The 16916-nt window shown below is 47.7% G+C and overlaps 1 protein-coding gene across 1 annotated transcript in view; it reads left to right on the top strand.

Moving 5' to 3' along the window:
• Positions 1 to 6002: 6002 nt before the first annotated feature.
• LOC104513719 (meiosis 1 arrest protein-like) overlaps positions 6003 to 16916 on the top strand; it is a gene marked incomplete at its 3' end in the record, with an annotated part of 15788 nt that continues 4874 nt past the window's right edge. The window contains exons 1-2 of the mRNA XM_010157171.1: positions 6003 to 6298; positions 10174 to 10356. Coding sequence (XP_010155473.1) covers positions 6050 to 6298; positions 10174 to 10356 — 432 coding nt within the window. The remainder of the gene's footprint in view (positions 6299 to 10173; positions 10357 to 16916) is intronic.

The following is a 16916-nucleotide window of genomic DNA, read 5'->3' as shown; positions in this document are numbered from 1 at the left end:
ACATGAGGTTTGACCAGTTACCAAGGAAACTGCATGACATGCTGCCTGTGGTATTAAGGAAAGTTTCCCTGGCCAAGCCCGTATTCCTAACACAGCGTGACACTGGTGATTTATGCATCCTGTCATGATGCTGTTTCTAGCATAAGCTGGAATCATGACGCTGTTTCTAGCATAACCTGGAATCATGCCACCTGAGGTAAACTGTAGCTGGCCGGCAGCGTAAGGTGAAACCTTCGGGAGAGTGTCACCTGCTGTGGAGGTAGGAAGGAGGAGGAGTGAGGAGACGCAGTCCCCTGCTACATTCTTCCACCCAGGAGCTGCCAGAAGCCCCTTGCACCAAATAAGTTTGTATTTGGTAGATGAAAGCGGTTTGAAAAGGGAGAGATCGGAGCAGGGGACTGGCTGCTCTCCACAGCATTGTCCCCTGCCACACTGTGGGTTTCCGTTGTGAACCTGGGCAGGAGTTTTGCTGTGAAGCGACGTTAACTCTACGCGGTCTGCTGTGTTACGGTACAGCTCGTGGGGGAGCTGCACGGGAAGGGAGGCCGTAGCGCCTGGGGAGTCCGTCTGCACCACAGGCGGGTGTGTGCTTCTCCTGAGGATGCGGCCTCGGGATCTGTGAGGATGTCTCCCTGCTCTCCTGTACCAGCTTCCGCCTCCCCACGGGGCGGATTTGAGAGGAGCTGCTGTGCCAAACCTCCTTCCCCAAACCCTTCGTGCAGCAGGCCTGTCTGCTTCGGCCTCTTGCTGCCCACAGCCCAGCAGAATTTGGTGTCGATGGAGAGAGAGCAGGCTGGCTTCTTTGCTCTGATGTTTATGATTTCAGCATTGCTTTTGATCATGCAGGTGCACCCCTGCTCACTCACAGCAGGGAAGATCACGCACAAAATCAAGGCAGAACCCTGACCATGGGGTTAGATTTCTGGGGTGTAACCCTGAGTAAGGAACTACCCCAGCTGGCCAGGTGAAAGTAGAGAAAGGAAAATGGTACCTTAAACCCTACGCTCTTTGGCATCTAAACGCTCAGGTCCAGTGTGAGGCGGCTGCTGCCACTGAGGATGCGCACACCCGAGTTCTCTCCTGGTGACATTAATTAAGCTGCTGCAATCACAAAACCAAGAAGAGATCGCTCCTCTGCTGAAGCTGATGTGGTTAGTGCCACTAATTGTTTCATACGCTGGATTAATGGCTAGAAAAGACATCCAGAACGTGGGAGGTATGGATTCGATGCTGTTCTCGGGGTGAAGAGCTCACATGAGATACCCTGCCTCTCAGAAAAAGAGAGGCTTATGAACTATGCAGGTTTTAATCTGTTTAATCTGTATGTTGACTTCATCTCATTCCAGTTTCCTAATGAGGACGCCAGGAAAAGCAGAGTATATGCCCTACGAGGCTTCATTAATCATACCTACAGTCTCATCAGAAAGATATTACAATACCCAAACGATTTTAATTCTGAGCGTTCTGGCACATCACGCAAACAGAATTTCCTCACGATACCGCAGAGCTTTCCGCAGAGCGCTCTCGATGGGGTTTATGGGTTGGCTGGTTCTTCTTCAGGGGCTACTTGGGCATATGCGTGGTGCAGCAGCATGTCCTTGTTTGGCTTTATCTGTCAACAATCCGGTTGATGAGCATTCGCGGTCGTTTACTGCGTCGTTTTTAGCGAGTCTGAATTAGAAAATGCCTTTTTCTACACTTCTATAATGTCGTAATTCCTCTTCTCTGAAAAAGGAAACAACCTATGAAGGTTATGAGTGAATTTAACGATAGAGTGACTATTTTGACTAAGATTTGGTGATTTCATGTCAATAAAAGCACGAGTCTAAAAATTGGTTATAGCGCTGGTGTATAGAAAAACATGTGCTCTCTTCCGTTCCATAGGATCTTGAATAATTTAGTTTTCAGTAGCTTGATTTTATGCTAACTTGGTTTTATTCTACTGTTCATTGTGATCTTTGTTAATAAACGCCTTCCTTTCTCGGCTAGGCAGACGAAAGAGTCATACCCAGAGGTCGCCCACACTGCACAGCCGCTTCATGGCTCGGGCCTCTCCGTGGGCGCCATTTTTTTCCTCTGGTAAACCCGCTTACTTACGCAGCTTCCTCGGTTCTGCGCGTGAGAATATTCACGGTTCCCAGGGTCTTGAAGCTTAATCAGAAAAGGGCACGTTTTAAAACCAGCTCATCCGAACCTTCCGATGGTAACGATACGAGGATAGCGACGCAGGGGATCCGTCTCCTCCGGGAGCTTGTGGCGCGCAGTGAGTGCTTTGGGAAGCGTGTAGGAAGAGGGTGAGCCCGCGGCGACACAGACTCTTCCCGCTGCCCACTGTGTGCGGCTCGGGCACTTCCTGAGTTGTGGGTGACATACAGTCTAATCTCCCGCTACCTCTGCTGCTCCGTTGCTTAATTGCATTCGGCTGTGTTAAAATGCGCGGTATGCAAATGAGCCCAGTTTGACAGGAAGCTGTGTGAAGCCCTTACAAATGATTCTTCTTCGCAATGTGTTTATCTTCTGTTGATTTTGTCAGGCCAATTTTTGTGTATCGTCTGGTTTCTGCCTAATTAAGTGAAAAAAGGTTACTGTGTAACTGCAGTGGAAACGTTTTACTGGATCATCCCCATTTATAGCTATCTGGAATTTCTCCATTAATGAGCACTTCATCTCTTCGTTGAGGGGGTTCGTTGCTTTGTGTAGTGATGCTGACTAAAAAAAAGCAAGCGTGAATGCCTCACAGGCAAATTATATGCTGCTGACACTCCTGTCTTGACCACCTAGACCTATATGTAATCCTACTCAAACACATTGATTAATTAGATTTATTTTGCATAATTATACAATATTTTAAATTCTTTATTGACTGCATTAGATCACTGTTTCTGTGAATATGCCTGGTATGTATTTAGTGGCTTTAAAATGAAAGAGAGGAGATTGAGACTGGACATCAGGAAGAAGTTCTTCCTGGAGAGGCACTGGGAGAGGTGGTTACTCGGTTACTCCCGACGTCTCTGTAAAACTGCCAGAGCAGTTTTTGTCGTCACAGCTGTAGGAATGTAGAGCTTAGCCACCCGGGAAGGCATTCTTAGCTTAAACTCATTATTCACATTTTTGTGGGGTTTTTAATTCCTACTTAGAGTGAGGTTGGAACCAAGTTCTGCTGGTTCCTGTATTAGAAAGAGGGTGGGGACTATCCTTAGTGTTTATAATATTGCTAAGCAGAGATTAGTTAAGACACCACAGTAATGAAGAAAGTCATTCAGTTGATAGAGCGTAGCTGATGACGTGTCCATTCTACTAAAGCAGTTTAAAGTAAGCGCATTTCTGTGCAGTGTCATAGAATCATGGAATCACAGAACGGTTTGGGTTGGAAGGGACCTTAAAGACCATCCAGTCCCATCCCCTGCCATGGGCAGGGACACCTTCCACTAGACCAGGTTGCTCCAAGCCTCATCCAGCCTGGCCTTGGACACTTCCAGAGATGGGGCATCCACAGCTTCTCTGGGCAACCTGTCCCAGTGCCTCCCCACCCTCTGCGGGAAGAACTTCTTCCTGATATCCAATCTAACCCTCCCCACTTTCAATTTAACCCCGTTACCCCTTGTCCTGTCATTTCCTGCCCTTGGGAAAAGTCCCCCCCAGCTTCCTTGTAGCCCCTTCAGGCACTGGAAGGTGCTATAAGGTCTCCCCGGAGCCTTCCCTTCTCCAGGCTGAACCCCCCAACTCTCCCAGCCTGTCCCCATGGCAGAGGGGCTCCAGCCCTTGGAGCATCTCCATGGCCTCCTCTGGACTCGCTCCAACCGGTCTATATCCTTCTGATGTTGAGGGCTTTTCAAGAATGAGAGAATTCATTCAAATTGAGGAAAATCATGTCCTTTTCAGAACCAAGGCTCATTTTTCTCTCTGAAACCAACACAAATCAAAGACCCAACTCTTCTAGATTTCTGACTGCCAGATGTGTGTTGTTTCCTTGCTTGAGAAAGCACTGGGGACCCTCAGAGTTCGGGAATAAGAAGCTTCACCACAAAAAAATACAGGCAGACAAATATTTTCCCAGATTCAGTGAAGTAATTTAGTGAACTCTCCTGTAAATCGTGAAGTTCCAGAAGAGACACTGATTAAAGTGATGGCAGTTTTCCATTTTGTAGTGAAATTGTATCAGGTTGCTAGTCACAGCAGGATACTGACGCTCACGCACGTGATCTGTATCTGACATTTGCACCAGTTTTTGGGGTTTTTTTTCCTGATAATACTTCAATCAAATAGAAATGCATTTCGTACTCTTTTCAAGACCTAAAGAAATTCTTACTGCAAAGCGCTGGAGGCTGTAAGAAATATCAGTAGCTTTGTCTCCTTGGTGAGCATACAGGAGTTATTTGTCTCAGCTGAACACAGCACACAAATTACAGGAATGCATGCTGGCCTGGGGTCTGACCAGAGCCCAACTGTGTAAATCCAGGGTCGTTTCAAACTTTTTACTGAGTCTGCTGGGGATTTACACAACTGTAGGAAGAAGGAATTTATTCTCCTTCGTATTGAGAAGGTATGTGCAGTTACACAGACATTTTTCTGGGCTTAGGTAGACTTGTGTGCTCACATACCACTGTCATTACCAAGACCAAGATGCATTTTTAAAGCACTTTTTTTTGGTACCCGTAGAAAACAGCGCTGGGTGTGGTGAGCAGGTACGTTTAGATTCAGTGAAGCGAAGATTTTAGGCAGGATCTTTGTGATGAAGGAAGAAAAAAGCATTATTTAACAGGAAAATGGTGGCTCTTGTGCTGAAGGTTTATGCATTCAGGGGCAATGAGGGGGGGAACAAATGCCGTATTCAGGGTCTGAGGATGAGTGCCAAGCCACGAGGTGCTCACTCTGGCTTCAGGGCTTTGCCGTTTGGGGCATGCGAGGGAAGACGCCGGGCCTGACGGCACACTCCTGTTTGCTCCTCACTTCTCCCTTTCCTATTTCACCAACAGCCAAATTTTCGTAAAGACCGCGGGGAAGGCTCTCGGCGCACCACCAGCTGAGCCTTACGCGTGCAGAGACGCACAGCGGTGCTGCCGGATGAAAGGAAACACGCCAAAAGAGGGAGACGGGAAACTATCCTGGTTGTGTGCCTAAGGGATCTGCGATTTCCCAGGGCACCGCCTCTCCTCCCACACACACAGGACCCAGGAACTGAGGAACCCTAATCTTTCCTTCCCTTCCTTGTGTAGCTGTTGCCTCGCAACACCGACGGCACCACCGCGTTGTTCTAACGAACCCCTGCGTCGTCTGGCACGCGCAGCTCCGTGGCACGTGAAGCACAGCTACCTCTGTGCCTAGCATTCCCAGCATCTCCAGCATCTCTGGGAATCAGAGCTGGTGTTCGGCTGAGAAGACTTTGAGTTTTTGACGTTACGGATTTTTTAAGGCTCGCAGCACTCCCGTGTTCTTTAACAGTGTCAGTGCGGGGCAACCTTAGCGCTGCGTTCACTGAGCCTTTGTTGGTGCAGAGGGCTAACCCCGGTCGTTAGATGCTCCGAAGGAGAAAGTGCAGTTCTCCACCATCCACAAATTACAGTTTGTGTCTATGCAGTGTCTCCTTGCTGCATCATGCTGGCCTTCTGTCGATATGGTGGCTACTTGTCTGCTACTCAAGGAGTGAGGACTGTGTTCTCCTCAGAGCATTTGAGTTTAATCGCTTGGCCCCTGCAGAAGAAGTGGGTCTGCAAAGGCTGCACAGCTCTGCCAGGAGCTGGGCATGGCCATGCCATTAACACTTTTAACTGCTCCGGTTGCATCTCTGAGAGTATACCTGCCGTGCTGCACCGTTTTGTTTTCTGACCTCGTGCGTTTTCCCTTGTCTTTGTGTGGGTTTATCCCAGAGTCTGAACAATGATTGCTTTGGAGAAAGCTGTAGGAGTCTAATTCATTACTGTTTGCTATGTCTCAGGTTGTTTTCAAGTGAATGGGAAAGGGAGAGTCCCACTCATTGCTATTATTTGTTAATTTTTCCTGTTCAGATGCAGATGGATAACGGGACATCTAACACCCGTGTTCAGAAGCCATGAATTCCAGAAGATTACTCTCAGAAACGCGGAGAACATTTCCTGCTCCTAAAGTATACTGCCAGCAGCCATCACGGATTCTCATTGTGGATGTCACATCACCTTCCTGGACCAACACTTGTTCTGTCCTCTCTGAAGCTCTGGAAAACACACTCTGTTTGGCAAGCAGCTTGGCAGGCCCCTGCCGTGTTCCCCTGCTGAGCCTCTACGTGGTGCAGAACCAGCAGGAGTGTCTGCTTCCCTTTACGGTACGTGTGAAATGATGCCTCTTGGGATCTAACAACCATGAATGCAAGACAGTGCTGCAGTTCAGTGAAGAAAGTCATGGTTTACCACAAGTCCAGGAGGAGCGTCCTGGGTTTGACCTGTGAAGGTGCTCATGTGCATAAATTAGGTTTTGTGCCGTTCCCTTCTGCAACATCTGTGGTACCTCCGCCTCCCGTACGCCACTGTCTGCACTATCTGCACTTCTCTATCAGGGTTATCAAACACAGCTCCACAGCTGTTACAATTCAGGTGGTGAAATGGTCTGTATACCTGTTGATTGCACAAATATTACACCTTTGGGAGCGGTCCCAGACATTTAAGGGGAAAGAATTCAAAGTATTTTTGCCAAATTTGAGAAATACCCTGGAATCGTGGAATCATAGAATCATTTAGGTTGGAAAAGACCCCTAAGAGTCCAACCATAAACCTAACACTGCGAAGTCCACCACTAAACCATGTCCCTCAGCACCACATCTACACATCTTTTAAATATATAGATCTAAGATTTGTAATCTTTGGGATTACAAACCATCGTGAGTTCACAAAAATCTGTGAGGGCATGCTATTATAACCAGCTACACTGAGCACCCTCTGTTAGTGTAAACACATGGTATTAACCCTTCCACTTTGTTCAGAGATTTGTAATCTTTGGGATTACAAAGCATCATGAGTTCGCAAGAATCTGTGAGGGCATGCTATTATAAACAGCCACACTGAGCACCCTCTCTTAGTGTAAACACACGGTATTAACCCTTCCACTTTGTTCACAGTGGTGAAAACATGCTGAAATACTTCGTCACGTTTTCGTATCTCAGAAAAAGCAGAGGCCAAGTGGAAAAACAAATCAGAAGTCAACAGAAGTTTAGCACATGTGATCTGCAGGAAGACTGTGCCTAATGGTGGTGTTCATTTTGTAGAATAGGTTATAGATAATGTGACAAGGATAACTAAGGGGATACCATGAAAACGTTTTCTGGAGATACTATGAAATCACTCCGATTTAAGAACAGACCCTTGTCTTGCTTCCTAGGATGAATTTACCTGTAATTTGTCCTGGCATGTCACTGTAGGGTGGCCTACAACTGGATCCAGGACTGTTTTCATAAAATCATGCAATGGTTTGGGTTGGAAGGGACCTTAAAGACCACCCAGTTCCAACCCCCCTGCCATGGGCAGGGACACCCTCCACTAGACCAGGTTGCTCCATGTCTCATCCAGCCTGGCCTTGGACACTTCCAGGGATGGGGCATCCACAGCTTCTCTGGACAACCTGTTTTCTGTGACTCTGCATTATGTCCCAGCTAATTTGTACATGTCTGGGGCAAAATACCTGCTTTTAGATTTGCTAGGTATGTGCTGACACTGATCCATCATGTGCTGGCTGACAGCAACCTCGGATCTCGTGGTAGTCGTGGGTCGCCAGACCACAGTTGCACTTGGACACAGTCCCTCTACTTGCCCCATCACAGGAATCTTTGGCTCAAGATAGGCTGTCTTTTTCGTTTAAACAACAACTCCTCATTTAGATAATCATGGTTTTTAAAGACAGGGGAAGCCTTAGATCACTGTTTGGCTTTCTTCATATTACAGCTTACTATATTTCACTGAAGCACGCGTATCATTAAAGCACTTCCTCCAGAAACGCGTCTGGATTTGATCTGAAGATCTTACAAGATGAAGAATCAAATACTTCTGTTGATATTTTTTTCCAGTGGTGAATCGTTGTCATTATGAAACTTGCACCTGTTTTCTAATTTGAATGTATTGGCTTCATCTTCCAGGGATTTGTTAACATATTTCCTCTTTTGGCTAGATTGAAGAACCTGCTTGTGTTTCTTCCTCTAAATATAAGCAGGTCCCTTCTCAGTCTTCCAGCTGGTAAATGAAAGAACAAAACATAAGTTTAACTGCAAGGCATTTTTACAGACCATTCATAACTTCCAAGCCTTTCATTCACTCTTCTGGTTTTTTGGATGCTATATTCCAGTACCAGACCCAGCGGTGCTGTACAGAGAGCTAACACGTACCCCCTCCTGCTGTCTACATGACTGGTAATCACATCAACTCTTCTGCTGTCGCACTCTGTGTCTCTCGGGGACTTGTCCGAGGCGGCAGAGTTCCCACTCAAAGCCTTGAGCCCGTAGTGCATACCCAGGTGTAACCCCAGTGTGAGCCCCCACTCCCCTCCTCCCCAGCTTTGCTTGGATCTTCTGCCTGCTGAGCCGTCTCTGTGTCTCAGACATCTGCTGTTGTACTGAAGGCTGTTCTTTCTCTGCTCGGAACAGAACAGTATAGCAAGATGGCACCTCCTCTTCAATGCACCTAATTTCACTCAGAGGGATGTCTGGTCCTCTGCAGCTTCTGGAATCAGGAGCGGTTTTATATCTGTGTCTGATAAACCTCGGTTCCGTTTCAGCTTCCTGCAGAAATGCCAGGGCTCCAGTGCTTTTTTTGGACTCCTGAATTTGCCCCTTGGTCCCCGCAGGGCATGCTGGTTGTCACGCTGGCTTCTGATCTAGCTGGAGAAAAACCTGGTAGTCCTCAGTGAGGAACCGAGATAGAGCTATGTTAAAGGTTGCTTATTAGACAAATCATATGAAGCCAGGAAAGCCCCAAACCTGAAAATAGAGATTGGGACAGTACATGGGAAAGTGTCACACACAGCTGCCCTTTTCTTAGTCTTTCCTGGGTGCTTGTTTACAGTTTCTGTTCCTACTAGTCTTCCCTATCGGTTTCACTCTTAAGTCCGAAGAGCTTCCCTGGAAAGGGCATGGGGATGCCAAAGAAAAGGAAACCAGGAGGAAGGTAAATACCTGGAGAACAAGAAGTGGTGACAAGAGGGGAAGTGAACACTTAAAGCATCACAAAATTTTAGTGTGGGGCTGAGTAAGGACTCTAAGCAGAGCACTTCCAGCTGATGGGCCCTATTCCTACTGGTTTTCCCTTGGGAAAACCATCACCCACAAATCCCAGACCCTCCCTGACAAAAAGGGCTGAAAAAGAAAACATGGAGAAAGGACGTTAACTAAGGGACGAGCAAATGAAAAGTGAAGTGGGTGAGGATACAACACATATCCTCACCAGAGCCAGGCAGGGCGGTGAGCATGGTGCCCACCCCAGCGCGTGGCCAGCTTTGGTCTCTCACTTCCGTAGCCATTGGACTTGGCTGCAGTTCATTCTCCTCCCGCTCCCCTAGTTCCATGGCTGGTGTATTAAGAGTGATAGAGGATACATTTGAGGCTATTCCTCTTGGTATCTGCTTCTGGACCTGTTAGCCATGAGCTTGTGGAACCCCTTTTTGAACTGTTGCCGCAGTCTGACTCCAAACCCTCCTGAATGCGGATTCCAGAGGTGCACAGCTCGATGAGCTAAAGGAGTACAGATATGGGCTGGGGATTGCACACCACCTCACTGCTCCTATCTATGTCTCTGTGTTATGCAGGGCCAGAGGAGAGGGGCATGCCAAACTACTACGCTTTGGCGAGCAGCAGGTAACAGTTAGACTGCTGAACACTTGAGGAGCGATCGTGTGTGTTGTTACTGGCATAACTATCAGCTGGTTTTGCTTCACTGTTCACTGCTTTATGACTTGGCTCCTGCCCCCAGTCTTATCTCAGTGCTGTGAATCACAGAACAGTTTGGGTTGGCAGGGACCTTAAAGCCCATCCAGTTCCAACCCCCCTGCCATGGGCAGGGACACCTTCCACTAGACCAGGTTGCTCCAAGCCTCGTCCAGCCTGGCCTTGAAAATAATTCCAAGTGAATTTAAAAGCCGCCTTCCCCATGATGGAAAAATATTTCGTACTACCAGTTTGACTTTTCCAGTCTTTCAATTCCATTGAATACTGTCTTGCAGCAAGTGAAAGAAAACTTTGCACGAATTCAAGCATGCATTTCGGAGCTCCGTTCGCTACCGAGAGAAGGCTGTTTCCCCCAGGGAGGAAATGGAGTGGTACAAGCTGTGCAGGATGGATTGCAACAGTTCAAACAATACAGTAGACACACAGCAGTAGGAGGATCAACAAACAGTTCTGTTGAGGTAAGAAAATGTTGGGAAGGTAGTGGGAGCCATCCGCCAGACTTGCAACTTGTTGGCACATTAAGATCATGGAATCACAGAATGGTTTGGGTTGGAAGGGACCTTAAAGACCATCCAGTTCCAACCCCCCTGCCATGGGCAGGGACACCTTCCACTAGACCAGGTTGCTCCAAGCCTCATCCAGCCTGGCCTTGGACACTTCCAGGGATGGGGCATCCACAGCTTCTCTGGGCAACCTGTCCCAGTGCCTCCCCACCCTCTCCGGGAAGAACTTCTTCCTGATATCCAATCTACCCCTCCCCACTTTCAATTTAAACCCGTTACCCCTTGTCCTGTCACTACAGGCCCTTGTAAAAAGTCCCCCCCAGCTTCCTTGTATCCCCACACAGGTATTGGAAGGGGGGCTCCAGCCCTCGGAGCATCTCCGGGGCCTCCTCTGGACTCGCTCCAACCAGTCTATATCCTTCTGATGTTGAGGGCTCCACAGCTGGACGCAGCACTCCAGGTGGGGTCTCACCAGCGCAGAGCAGAGGGGGAGAATCCCTTCGATGACATTCTGTTTGGTATCTAAGGGCCATGTGAGGGAGAGTAATTAAGAAAATAAGCCCTCAAAAAACCCCATGAGGCAACCTCTGAATGCTCAGGTTCAGGTTTGCATTCCTTATGGAGGCTGACTGACTTCACAGTACAGAAAAATGAATTTAATTGCCAGGCATTTAAGATGGGATGTTTCTTCAGCTTCATTTTGTTTACTTTCACGGAAGAGCTGTGTCAAAGGCAAAGACATTCACAGCACTTAGGGACATGATTCTTCTGTCAGCCTGTGGTTACATTCTGCGGTTATGGCATCTGGAACGTTCATTGATATGATAGGATGTTTGTACAAAGGTCCTCATCGTGCCCAAAAGTGTGTCCACAGTTCATTGGAAGTGAGCTCGTACAGGCAAAAGACATGTGTTTCGTCTTGAGAGTAGTTGGTACAGTTGCAAAGACAGGAAAATCCTATGGAATGGTCATTGTCTTGGCACAGTCCCCTTCAGTTTTCAGACTAAGAAGAAAATATGGTCAGTATTTGAAATAACAAGAGGGGTTTTTTATAATCAGCATTTTTCTTTTCTCAGTGGCAGCTTAGGAGTTCCACAGGGCTTCTGCTCTGCAAATTGTAATGGGGGTCCCTTACAATTGTTGGCCGTGGCTGCATGAAAGAACTGACAAGTCTGAAAAGACCATTATGTACAACAGACAGCCCCGAAACTCGGGAAGCATCGTGTCTGTTCTTGGCCTGCATCCCTACGCTGGGTGAATGGGCAAAGGGTAGTGCCCAACACCTGTATGGCAGTCACAGAGCGAAGGGGGCTATCCAATTGCTTTGCCAGTGCCCCAGAGGATTATGGGAGAACTGTGCCATCTGCAATCCTGATGCACTAGTACTTTCTCCCCACCCCTTGCACTTCACAGGTCCCTGAGTAAGGTGCAGCTGCTCGTGCACTGAGAACACTCTCTCACTTCAGGAATCATGGTGTCTAAATGTATGTCTCGTGTTCCACCTACACTCACAACAGCTTAGGGACTTCCACAAAAGACAGCCTAAAAGCAAACTGTACGGGCAAACAAGCATTCCGGCATTGTCATCCCAGCTCTAGTCTATGTGGTGGTGTGTATCCCGTGCCACAGGGGTTCCCAAACCTTCTTCTAAGGAGGAATGACCTGGGAAAGGGGGAGTAAAGTGTTTTGAAATACCACATGCAAACATTTCCCTTCTGCTCAGGCTTTGCACGGTTTTGGGACTGGCTAAGGATGATTTGGCTAGAGAAAATAGAACGGAAACTTCAGCTAAGTATGAGAGACATGAGTTGGTGTGCCAGGACAGCCTGATGTTTGTCTGGGATTTCAGCATACATACATACTGGTGTCTTGTTCCCCAGCATTCCCGGTGGGAATGAACACGCATGCAGCAGGTCTGTGCAGGGTTTCCTGGGCCAACTGCCTAGGTGTGTTGTCACCGTTCAGCTCGAGCAGCGGCTCTGACGTGACCCTACAGACAGTGGATGTGACCCTACGGACAGTGAACGTGCCAGAAAATGTTAGGTGCTCGGCAACCTAGCTATCTCAGATATCCCACGTTCAGAAATCCTTCATGAATACATCAAGTCCTCAAATCCTTCTGGGCAGATTCCAGTGGAAAAGGGGACATTTCTAGGGAAAACTGTGCGTACAGCAGTCCTGGGGCAGGATCTAATAGATTTTGGTGCGTGCTAGTGCTGTATTCTCAGCTGGGTGTGTGTACTTGCCTAAGGGGGAGGGAAGCTGCGAACAACACGTGAGAGCACAAGTGCAAGTGTAGAGAACAGAGCAAGGTTCACAGCAAGAACCTTTAGTTTTTTAATAATATTAAATTAATATTTTTAATAATAACACAACTGCTGTGAAAGGGCAGGCAGTTATCACGAGGGGACGGACTCGGGAGCGGTGTTTTCTTCTGGACGTGAGGAAACATCAGCTCCAAACTACCTTTCATTTCAGATTTCACAGGCTCAGGGTCCACCTGGTTTTAGATTTTTGTCAGTCCTAAAAAGGAATCCAGACTCTCATGAGTGAAATTTCCGAGTCCTTGCACCTTATTCAGATCCTTTAACTCTTCCAGAGTCATGCTGTGATAAGGCAGGCTCTCCCAGCTGTAATTAAGACTCATTTCTAGTGTCTATCCAAGAGGCCTGTCTCCTGATTTACTGCTTCTCCGTGTTTTCTTAACGCCTTGAGGTATTTTTTTCCTCAGCCATTTCAAATGTGGTTTGTGCTTTAACTCCAAAGCTGGGCATTGGAGAACACTTTTGAGACAGGACCTTTTTTGACACACAACAAAATCCAGGATGTCTTCCGGTATAGTTGAAGGCATGAGGTAGCAACATTCAAAACTCAATTATCCATGAATATAGGGAGTTTATACTACACTAAGCAACCCTTGTTCCTCTACATCATGCAAATATGTTACACTTTGCATTGCAAGGAGATGTGAGACCCCTGCTGCAGTGATAGCCTGTGGTGGTGTACACTTACTTTAAAGTGCTCACCACCCTTTTCACAACCTAGTTTCATTTTTCTCAGGAACAGCGTACATAGATGCAACACTACTTCCTCTTCTGACGATTTGCCAACTTGTATTTATTCTCCTATACTTGGATTTGCCTGGAAAATTGGATGTCCTCTGCTCTTCTGGAATTAATCTGACCGCATACCACTTAGATGATAATTTTCATAGGTAACCAAATGTTTTTCTTCCTGGTACTAGAAAATAGCAAGTTCACATGGTTTGTTACACTATCCTTGGCCCTGCAAGGTCCTGGATATGTATATTCTGTCCCATGTAAAGATGACCCTAGGGCAGAATCTTTATAAAAAGATTCCCTGCACTCCAAATAATGCCCACGCTGAAGACTCTGAATTTTCCCACGTTCCAAACAGCTTCAAATACCACAGGGATCAGTCACACTGGCCAGCTCTAGTCTCCCCTCTGAGTTGCTCCATGCTAATGGTATTTCATTTCCTTACTTCTTCTCTTGGAGCTCTTTGTGACAGTCATTGAATGTTTCCACCAAGAACGCATGCCTTATAAAGCAAAGGGGAAAAAAAAACCCTAAGAATAGCTTTTTTTGTGGCTTCATTAGTGGATACAATTTATAGTGATCCTATTTCATTTGAAAAATACCCAAAATAAACCAAGAGAGATAATTCAAAGGACACAGAGATCTGAAGTATTAGAGCACACTTGGTCTTTGCAAAGTATGGAAGACGGTACTGAGGGCTTCCAGAGGGCAACCCCTCATTTTTGCCTATCTTGAGGAAACTTCAGCTCAAAGTTGGAATGGCTTCAGACTTCTTGGAAGTAAAGCCTGGATGACTTAATCCAGTCAAAGAAAGCATTTACCCTGTTAAATTCAACTATATCAGGCAGACAGTGTGTGGTGACTGAGCACTTCACGTCTCCCCCAAGCATTTTCTGCTTATTCCACTGTGAGGAGAAGTAGCAATTCTGTCTCTGTGGTACTTCAAAGTATTAGTAAACACTGGCACAGGTTGCCCAGAGAAGCTGTGGATGCCCCATCCCTGGAAGTGTCCAAGGCCAGGCTGGATGAGGCTTGGAGCAACCTGGTCTAGTGGAAGGTGTCCCTGCCCATGGCAGGGGGGTTGGAACTAGATGGGCTTCAAGGTCCCTTCCAACCCAAATGATTCTATGATTAGGAAGCATATTAGAAGTATTTCTGCCTTGAACTGTAAGGCATGGACAAGAGAAAACAAACCCTACTTTAAAACATTTTCGGAGCTCTATTTCCATCTCAGGTTCTACCAATACAATTTCTTCCTTCTGTTTCAAGAGCTTCCTGCCTCAGTTCAGTGCCCTCATAAATCAGTTGAGTCCAGCATTTGGCAGTTAAGATTTACCATCAGGCTTATCTGGAGATTTTGTTATTCATCAAAATTTAATGTTTCTTATGTCATTTTGGGGCACGGATGCCCGATTGCCAAACGGACATCTCAGTGGCCCTGTTACCGGGATACAGTACGCGATGGTGCTGGCTGGAGCAGCCAGTTGCAGGCGTGTAACTACAGTCAGTGAACAACTGTGAGGGAGTAAGTAATGGTGAGCAAGCGAGATCGCTGTGCGTGAAATCCTGCAGCAGAGGGAAGATGCTTAGCACAGGGAGTGTGCAGAGCTGGGCAGGAGGAGGAAAGGCAGGCAGCCAGGGCCAGACCTGTCACTGAGACGCGCTGGCTCCGCTCAGCAGAGGAAGTTACCCTTTCTATTTGTGAAGACTTCGCTTCTGAAAGAAGTGCTGTTTTTTTCACGCTTCTAAAGCGGGCAGGGTACACGCTCAGGGAAGAGGCAGGAAGGACCAGACAGCAGGATGAAGAAACATGATGAAGCGTGCTTACACCTGGGCTGGCAGGGACACAAGCACTTAGGGAGGTATTTTGGTTATGTGACAAACAGTTTCTTTCACAAGAAACCGCGGTGGCCGGTATCTATGGTACAAGAGTGCCACTGGCCATTTGCATGTGCAAATCAGATGTAGGCTCTAGGCAAATGTATGTTTTCCTAACAATTAAACCTCAAAGAGGCAAGAATATTCCTGGCTGACTAGTAAGCACAGGGGACAGGCTTTGTCAAAACCTACAGTCATTTAAAAGCCAAATATTTGTTAACAGTATTGAAAATGCTTTCTATCTTGAGATCCTGGCTTCAGAGGGCAAAACCCACCAGCCAAGTGAAGTCTCAGCAGCAGCTGAAATGTGGCCAATCTGCAATAGGTTGAAGAGCATTTTTCAAGTCACCCACAGCCCATTTTTTGTAAGATTAGGAAATATAATGGCATTATACAGTTTCTTCATTCCCAGTAACTCAGAGGCAAACACTAGGGATAAGTTCAGCTGGAGAGGTGTATTTTAGTGTGGAAATTGGGCTTGATCTGACATCAGCAAGGCTGTCACAGCACCATGCCCCCAGGCCCAACCAGATGTGAGGGTGAGCATGCATCCCCAGCAGGCAGATGCACACACAGCACATGTATGTAACACGTACATGGTTGGTCACGCAGGTCACAGACACGCAGGGTGTTCACATGAACGGAGACTGCACCAGTGGCCTCAGTCCGCTGCGCTCTCCCCCAGAGTGGAACAGAGACCCACTAACAGGAATAGATGAACACACACACACACGTACCTATCTCCATACATCCAGTGTGGATCCCTCCAGCAGCTGGGCTCATGCAGTCTGCCAGTAGCTGCTCCTGGATCCCAGTCTCCCCAGTTGCTGGCACCCTGGACGTAGCAGTCCCTCAGGCTGCAGCCCCACTCCAGATGCCGGTACAGGCCATCGTGTGTACACACACGGAATGGTCCAGGACTTCCCTTGTCCCTCGAGCACTCAGCTCCCAGGGGGTCTCGCCTTCACAGACCCCCTTGCTCCCAGGCTATCCCACCTCTTCACCGACTGGTCCGTTCTGGTCTCCGCTGACCATCACACACTCACCCTTGCTCCAGCTGCTGCAGCAGACACACGGGTCTCCAGCCCACGGTGTGGCTCCAGCGGCTGCACAGGGATCCCCCCTGCACATGTGCACACAGGAGAGAGCCCTCACCCCCAACAGAGCTGGGAGGGAATTTAAGAAGGTGGGAAGGCTGTGATGATCAGGGTACGTGCACTGGCTGGCCAACTGCTTATGGGACCATGTCTTCTTATCCTGGTACCCCTCTCTTTTCCCACACTCACTCCTTCCCAGACCACCTAGCTCCATCCCTTTGCCCACTTTTGGTCCCTCCTCTAAACATCCCATAATAAACCTTGTGCAATCCTAAACTGCTCTTCTCCTGCATCCCGTAATGTGTCCCACACTCCTAGACAGGTACCCGCATGCCCTCTCCCTCCTCCCACCCAGCTGGAAAGGCGGTCAGGGTTTGACTCCGTGGGTCACTAAGACAAGGGCTGTCTGGGAAGACCCCAGGCAGCAGCCTCTGGAGGGTGTCCCTTCCTCCAAGCCCCTGATTTGGGTTCCTGGTCGGAC

This window comes from Eurypyga helias, unplaced genomic scaffold (assembly GCF_000690775.1).
Source record: "Eurypyga helias isolate BGI_N326 unplaced genomic scaffold, ASM69077v1 scaffold16868, whole genome shotgun sequence".
Taxonomy (NCBI): domain Eukaryota; kingdom Metazoa; phylum Chordata; class Aves; order Eurypygiformes; family Eurypygidae; genus Eurypyga; species Eurypyga helias.
The sequence above is the reverse complement of the archived record's forward strand: the minus strand, read 5'-3'. Positions and strand labels throughout refer to the sequence as shown.